Source organism: Belonocnema kinseyi, chromosome 8, assembly GCF_010883055.1.
Source record: "Belonocnema kinseyi isolate 2016_QV_RU_SX_M_011 chromosome 8, B_treatae_v1, whole genome shotgun sequence".
NCBI classification, from domain to species: domain Eukaryota; kingdom Metazoa; phylum Arthropoda; class Insecta; order Hymenoptera; family Cynipidae; genus Belonocnema; species Belonocnema kinseyi.
The window spans coordinates 126,064,191-126,072,924 of record NC_046664.1 but is presented as its reverse complement, the minus strand read 5'-3'; the positions used below and the strand labels follow the sequence as shown (position 1 = coordinate 126,072,924).

Genomic DNA, 8,734 nt, shown 5'->3' with positions numbered 1-8,734 from the left:
TTAGAAGAAGTCAAAGAGTATAAATATTTGGGATATATCTTGCAGACGAATGGAGATCATACAGCTCATGTAAGAGAAAGGATAAAAAAAGCAGCAGGGGAATAAAACAGACATGGGGAATAGGAAAACGGAGGTTAAAAAAAATTGGAGAAGGAGAATGTGGTTATTTGATACGCTGGTATGGCCGGTTTTAGGTTATGGAGCAGAGATATGGGGATGGAAAGAAAGGAAAGATATTGAGAGTTTACAAGAAAGGTATATAAGGTGGGCACTAGGCGCAGACTGGAGGACGCCAGGATATATGGTGAGAGAAGAAGCGCAAAGGGATAAGTTAAGTATTAGTGTGGGTAAGAGGCATGGAAATTTGAGACAAAGCTGAAGGAGGGAAAGGGAGGGGAGTTGGCGAGAAAGTGTTTGATGGAGGTAGAAGAGAGGAGAGGGAGGGCGATCGAATTAACTAGGTGGAAAGAAGAAAGGAGGGAGTTCTTTAATGATAGAGAAATAGAAGATGGGACTGGAGTCAAATATGAAGAATTGGAAAAAAGGGAGAGGGAAAGACAATTAACAGAAAGATGGGTGGCGATTGAGGAATCAAAATACAATAAATGGTATCAGATGATAAAAAAGGAAGGGCTGCCAAAGTATTTAGAAAAGGGATGGGGAGAGAGAAGGTGGACCAGAATAGCAAGATTTAGACTGGGAAACGAGGTAAGGGAGGGGATGTACTGTGAAAAAGAAGAGAACGGAATGTGTAGAATATGTGAATGGGAGGAGAAAACATGGGAGCATGTATGGGAAGGATGTAGGAGAGGAATGGAAGATAAAGGAAGCTGGCAAGAAAATGTGGTTAAGATTCTAGGCGAAGATGGTTTAGGAGAAGAATGGATGAAGGAGTTCGAGGGTGCTAGAAGAGCGAATGAGGGAGAATGAAAGAATGCACGTGAAAAAGGTAAATGGGGGTATAAAAAAAGTAAAGGAAAAAGGAAACGGAAGTCGCTTAGATTAGAAGCGTGAAAATTGTAAGTAATGGTAAAGTGAAAGATAAGTAGACTAAGATGCGTTTGCGTTCTCATGCTCTCTCTCTCTCTCTCGTTTGCACTCTCGCTTTCGTTCGCTCACTCACTCGCTTGCTAACAAGTCCTAAATTGCGCTATCGCAGGAAATAGAAATAAGGAACTAGATATAAGACTTTATGTAAATAGTTGTAAATAATTGTATATATAGAAAGGATAAGATTGTAAAAAATATATAGATTTAAACGGAAAGATTGTAAGGAATGAAAGTCATGTAAACCCTTAGGGGACACATTATGAATAAAGAAGAAGATATTCCCATCAGAAGGTCACGGAGTAATCGCAATAGTTTTTTTTCAACGGTAAAAACTTTTTAAAAACTGTGTAAGATCTGTAACGCCTTTTGACTGCTACTCACAGATGATGCGTTTGAAATGTAACAGTCAACAGGCGTTATACGTCTTACATTTGTTTTAACTTTTTACCATTATAAAAAAACTATTGCGATTACTCCGTTATTTTCTATACAAGACGATTTAAAGATAAATTTGTTCTCTGAAGAATCTATAGTGAATTATTTTGAAACAACTCCAAAATTGACTTCAAAACTAAAAATGTCATTAAACGTGATTAAGAAGACACTTTTGCTGACTCGTATTCAGAAATTAATTTTAGTTATAAAGCATCATACAATAAGTTTCAAACACATTTGAAAATCAATTTTATAGCAAGTATTGTATTTCCATATTAGCTGAAGATTTAATTGTTAATTGTACATATAAAACAGCTTATTTAGTTTTTGCCAGTTTTATTTGCTGCAGATAACAATCATAATTTTATATTTATTTTTAATCACTGACGCTGCTTGTTGTGTTTCTAAAAATATTCTTTACAATAAATATTGTGCAATTCGTGAGAGTTTTATTAAAACACAAATTTTACACAAGCCAAACTTGTTAATATAATTTATATACTGGCAATAACTCCCACAAAATAAAACTATAAAAAATGTTCTTAGTAATAAAAAAAGGATAAAGTAAATGTATAAGGAAAGATAAAATAGGAAATACTAAATAACTCATTTTTAATAAACAATTACATATTTAGAGTATGTAACAAAAGTTACACATACCTTTTTCTATCAAATAATATACTTGACTTTAAGGTTATGCCTTGTCTTCTTACTGACCAAAAAATAATAAAGTAAATGTACATGAAAAAATAAAATAGTAAATACCAAATAACTCACTTTTAATAAACAATTACATATTCAAGCATGTATAAAGTTACACTTTTATTCTCCTTTCAAATTATACAATTTAATTTGAGATTATGTCTTATCTTCTTAGTAATAAAAGAATAATAAAGTATATGTACAATCCTGCTGGAAGTAAATGGATAGAGTCGCTGTCCGCTTGAATCATTTTCTATCCTTAAGATTGTAATTTAAAGAACCGATGTATCCAACTTGATCCCAGGTCTATCCTTTCGATCATTTTCTATCTTTCTTCCAATCTACAGTTACCTCTGTTATTTTGAATCCCAATCTTCCTATCCGTGTGTATTCGCCACTTATCCACATATATCTTTTTCTTTTGCACTCCCAAACCCTATTTTATTATTTCTTTCCAAATCTATACTTCAGTTATCCACGCCTATCTTTTTCTATCCGTTAGGCAATTCAAAATCATGTCTTTCTTTTCCAATCCCTGTCTTCTTATCTCATTGAATCTTTTTCTATCTTTTCTAAAATCTAAGATAGCATTATCTTCTTGAATCCCAGCCTTTCTATCTAAATAAATACACAGCTTATACACCTCTATCGTTTTCTATCCGTTAGGAAATCTAAGATTTCGTCTAACATTTTTAATTCCTATTTTTCTATCCAAGTGAATCCGTTTATATCTTTTTTTAAATATGAGATAGCCCTATCTTCTTGAATACTAGTCGTTCTATCCAAACGAATCCTCCGCTTATCCAAGTCTATCCTTAGGCAGGCACGCGCTACTTGGCGTACATCCCTGCCCGGTAAGAATCGTTGAATAGAGAAAAATTAATATTTTCAGATTTCAACGTTAAACTGAAGATTATTTTATTTTTTTGAATGCGCGATTTTTCTATCTGTCTAAAATGTCATTATAAGAATAATATATCTCAGAAACTAATTTATTTCTATTTCCATAGCGGCTGCCGCAAAGTTTCCTATTCCCCAAAAGAGAACGTGCTTTCACTATATTTAATTCCTTGTAATTGTACTAACAGATACAGCTCGCAGAGATGTCTTGTATTCCCTAAAAGTGTTCGTATTTATAGATTATTTAATTCCTTCTAATAAGTTCAAAAATTATGTAGAATAAACTGTCTTAACTCCTTCATGTGGAATATAAGTTTCGAAGTTTTGATTTTAATCAATTCAAGTCTGCCTCTCTAGAATTATAATTATTTTAATTCTAACATTTAAATAGATTTCTGTGATGTATTTTTTTAAACTTTTAAATAAATTATTAAAATGTGAATAAATATAAATTCGAATATTTTTCGAATTTCAAAGTTATGAAAAGATTTAATTTTTTTAAATTCAACGCTTATTACCACATGGCTTAGTACCGGCAGGTTTCCAGTACGTGGCTGACATTAAGAGTCAGAGACAAGTGAAATCATTTGTATCGTCTATAACTGGTGGGTCAGCAGACGCCTTTGCAGAGTTCGAACTTTGACTGGTGAGTCGTAAAGCTAGGGAATTTTGTTGTTAGGTATATAAGCCCTTGCTGGTTTAATACTATTTTGCAGAAGTTTATAATTCGAAATGTATTATTATTTTCGAAACAAATAAGAATTCTACATTTTTTAGTGAATTCAAATGGATAGAGATTAAAACGATCCATCGTTGATATTGAGTAGTCTGGAATACATACAGATAAGCATTTGTTAACAACAAATATAGAAAAAGACAGGTTCACGGATACACAAGGAATAGTCAGTGGTAGAGAAAGATAGATAGTTATGAACATCATGGATAGAAAAGGATAGACAGTTGTAACTGTAAGAGATAGAGTCAGGGATACAAAAGATACATCTAAGTTGACGCGCCGGGTAGGGTGTGGGAAGAAAAAGACATAGTTTGTGGGAGGCAAAGTATGTATTTGGGAAGCATTGACTGTCTCTACCTTTTTCTGTCCATACGTTTATATCTTTTTGAATCTTTTTACTTCCAGCAGCGTTGCCTCCAATTCTTCATAGCTTAGTCCATTTCCCTCTCCTATATCTCTTTCACTCAAAAACTCACATCTAGTAAGTTCTACAGCTCTCGCTCTCCTTTTTCCTACCTCCTTCAAAACAGTTCTTCGCTAACTCCCCTCCCTTTCCCTCCTTTAACTTCTTCTCAAATTGCCATGCCCTCTTACACGCTCTAGTACTTAATTTATCCCTTTGCGCTTCTTCTTTTACCATATATCCCGGTGTCTTCCAGTCTACCCCTAGCGTCCACCTTATATGCCTTTCTTGTAAACTATCAATCTCTTACCTTTACTTCCATCTCCATACCTCCCCTCCATAATCTAATACCGGCTATACCAGTGGATCAAATAACCACTTTCCCCTTCTTCAATCTTTCTTGAACCTTTTTTCCCTGTTCCACGTGCCTGCTTCAATATTCTTGCTGCTTTTTTATCCTTTCTCTTATATGAGCTCTATGATCTCCATTTATTTGTAAGGTATATCCCAATTATGTAAATTCCTTTACTTCTTCTAACTTTACTACCTTCCATAATAATTAGGCCCTTCATCCCTTCTTCATCCTCTGCCATCAACACTATATCGTCCGCGTATGCCAGCGTATATATCTTTTCAGCTCCCATCCTAACTCTTCCCATCCCTTTCTCTTAATTTTTTCTTCTAGATCTAAGATCAATATATTAAATAAAAGTGAGCTCAGAGGACAACTTTGCCTGACCCCTCTTACTAACCAGAAACTATCTTTTACGTGCTCTCCTACCTTTACCCGGATATTTGTCTCTCTGAAATTTTCCGATATTTTTTTACTAAGCCCTCTCGTATGCCCTTTTTCACCATAACTTTTTTCCTCTCAACTCTCTCCAAGGAGTCAAACGTCGCCTTCAAGTCCATGAATACTGCTATCATTGACCGTTTCTGCCTTTTAATCCTTTTATTTATCAGATGATTCAGAACATATATGTTGTCCATCATCCCCATTCCTTTTCTAAACCCTGTCTGATACGGTGGCACTATCTTTTTTCTCAACTTCTTTCTTTAATTTCTCCGACAAAACAGTTGCATATATTTGATATAATTTTGGCATCAGCGTCACACCCCTATAATCTTTAACCTCCTCCTCCTCTTGGCCATTCTCACTATGGGTGCCACTACTCCTTCTATCCATAACTCTGGCCATCCCTCTCCTCTTCATACCCTATCACAGATTATCCATGCCCATTCCTTCAATTCCGTTCCCCATATTTCCAGACTTCAGCTGCAATCTCATCTATACCAGGTGCCTTTCCATCTTTCATTATTCCCAACAACTTGACTATTTGTTCCCTTGTTATATCCTCTTCCTCATCTCATACTCTACCATATTTTCATCCCTTCCTAAATTTTCTCTTTAGTCCTCCTAGAAAATCCATAACAAGTTTTTTCCATTCTACCATTTCAATGTTCTGTTTTACTTTTTTTCTCTCTCTGTTAGCTACCTTCCAAACCTCTTCCGTCCTTGCCTTCTCCGCATCTTGCTCAAACCTTTTATCCTATTTTTCCCTTCCTATTTTTATTGCTCCTATCATTTTTTCCATCCCCTCGTCCACATTTCCCTTGCCCATTTTGATATTTCTGACCTTTTCTCTAAATTGTTCTTTTTCTTCCATTAACCAATTCCCTTTGACTGCTATTTTTACCTTTGCTTCCTTTTTTTGCATATTTCTATTACTTTTTTCTCCCTCCAATGTCACTATTAAATGAAAGTGATCTGAATCAATATAATATCCTACCTCTAGCTTCTTGACCTTCTCTCTTACCTTGTTATCCACTATCACATAATCAATAGATGTTCCCCTTTCTCCTCCTGAGCAATTATATTCTCCTACACAATCTCCCTCTATATTTCCGTTTAAAATAAACCAGCCCAACTCCTCCTAGCTCTTTAGCAATCCCCCCCCCCCCCCCCTATTCAGTGCCTTATCTTTGGATTTCCTTCCTCTCTCTCCTTCCCATTCTCTTCCTCCTCTATCTCCTTCTCTAGCATTGAAATCCCTACCTATTATGAGGCTAATCTTTTCCTTATTATCTTCCATATTTTTTTCTCCTCTGCTTTCTCCTGCATACCACCGCTGATATAAACCCCCACTATCTTCCACTTCTCTTCTTCCATCTTTGCCTCTTCTACCATTAATCCTTCTTTTTGTTCTTTCCTCTATTTCTTATCCTTCTCTGTAATACATTCGTTCCTCACTCCCATTAACATTCCTCCCATTGCTCTGTTTTTTTTATTCTTTAAATTTACATTTTTAAGTTGCTATTAGTAACCTTTTCGTAACCTTTCCCTTACTCTTTACCATCTCTTTCCATCTAGCAATGTCTCCATCATTACTACTACATCCCACTGTGTCAAATTTCTCATAAACTCCGTATTCTTTCTCTCCAATCCTGCTATATTTCAGTAACATATCCTCCATTCTTGCCTGCATTCGCTTCTCCTCTCTTTTTTCTTCTCACTATTTATTATGTTCCTATCTCCCGTTCCTTTCTCTTCTAGTTTCCCGGCACCACATTTCTTACTATCTCTTCCCTTTCTTTATCCCAATCCCACCATATTCCATCTATCTGTATTACCTGGCGGACCGAAGAAACCGAATGGAGCCTCTACAAAGTATCAATAAAGACCCCATTAGGTCCCCATTGTGTAGCAGCCTACAGATGTTATGCGTCTTATATATTTTTTAACTTTATACTGTTGAAAAAAAACTATTTCGATTATTCCGTGACCTTCTATATAGAATTTTAACGTAGAATCCGAATTTCGACCATTTAAAAGTTGATTTTGCTGTTGTTACGAGTTTTTTAAAAAGGAACCGAATGGGGACCCAAGTGAGTCTTTACGGGTACTTTGTAGAGGCTCCATTCCGTTCCTTGGGTCCGCCAGGGTTCGGCCATACTTAACCCAAATTTCTTTTCCCTTACTTCTTTCTTCTTCCATTATTTTCCTTAACTTATGCTGCATATTCCTTTCTACCTATGTCAAATCATCCTCTATTCTCTCCGGGCTTCCATATACCAATCTCTTCTTTGTCATTACGTCCCTCTCATATTCCTATTTCTTTAGTTTCAAAAATAGATTTTTTTCCTCTTTGCATTTCCTTTCCTACATTTCACAATTCCTCAATTTCTACTTTAGCATATATCCTTTATAGCACATTTTCTACTGCTTCCTTCAACTCCCTTCCTTCTAATCTTAGACCCTTTATCGCTTCGTTTAATTTTCTTTCATCTCTTTCTTTCTTTTCTAATCTTCTTTCTATTTCCCTTATCTTTTCTCTTTCATTACTCACACTCTCCCCTACTCCAACCTACCGTTTTGATTTTTCGGTACACACTGTTCTTTTTTCGAAGCGTTCTACCTTTTTATTATGCTTATCCTGTTTTTCTAATGTTTGTTCTAAAGTCTTTATCCTTTTTTCACATTTTTACCTAACCTCTTCCCATTTTCGTATCTTTTTCTTAAGTTCCGCCATTTCTTTCCTAAATTTCCGTTTTATGCCCTCTCCTCTTTTTTCTTACCTTTTTTCGTTCATCTGTGTTATCCCTATCGTCATTTCACGCATTTGCTCTAACTTTAACTTTTTAACATCTACTATCCCTCTATGCTCAATGTTGTCCTCTTCTTTCCTATTGTCTTTCTCCCCATTTCTGTTTTGATATTTTCCCGGTGGTGGTTTAATCATTTTCGGTGTTTTTAGGATGGATCCTATTTTCTTCGCTACTTCCTCTTTCTGCCCTATCCCTCTTCCTATTTATAAATGGTTCGATTGAGACAAAACTATCCGCCCTCAATCTCTCCCTCTTTACCGTTTTCTCAAATTGGCCCCTTATCTTGTCACTTCTCTGCTTGCAGAAAACTTTCCCGTCCCAATCCATCAAAAACATAACCTGGGTACTGCGTAGCTACTGTGACTCCATCGCTACCTCATCCTGCTATCGTAATTTCTTCCGTGCCTTCCTCCTGGGCTAATCTTTCCCTAACCTTCCCTGCAGCATCTACTCGGCTGCACCTGTCTCCACACCCTGCTCCGCACGCTAACCAAACCAACCTCTCAGCCTACATAAAACAGTCTCAATCTCCCAAAATACTACACAACTTTTTATTTTAATTATTTCCAATATACAAATCCTCGCTCACAAATCCCTCTCACATATTCTTGCCATCAACTCACCTCAAATTCCACTGCAAACTCACTACGATTAGCACCACTCAATGACCATTACCTAACACTTTCATGCCGGAAACGGAAGTACTAGTTTTTTATTTAAAAGATAATGTGAAAAATCTGAAAGAATTGTATACTCAATATACTCCTTCTTTTTTCTCAACTTTGGAAATTTGTTAAAATGTAACAAATGCTTTGTTTTTTCTCACATAAATATACAACCATGTTATTTTTAGTTGTAATTAGGCTAATTAAATTATTTCAATTTGCGGCAGTTACTTAAAC

General features: G+C 35.7%; 1 protein-coding gene across 1 annotated transcript in view; it reads right to left on the bottom strand.

The window, feature by feature from the left end:
* The window catches only part of LOC117178687, a 33,299-nt gene extending 25,333 nt beyond the window's left edge, over positions 1 to 7,966 (bottom strand). The window contains exon 1 of the mRNA XM_033370115.1: positions 7,803 to 7,966. Coding sequence (XP_033226006.1) covers positions 7,803 to 7,966 — 164 coding nt within the window. The remainder of the gene's footprint in view (positions 1 to 7,802) is intronic.
* Positions 7,967 to 8,734: the final 768 nt, after the last annotated feature.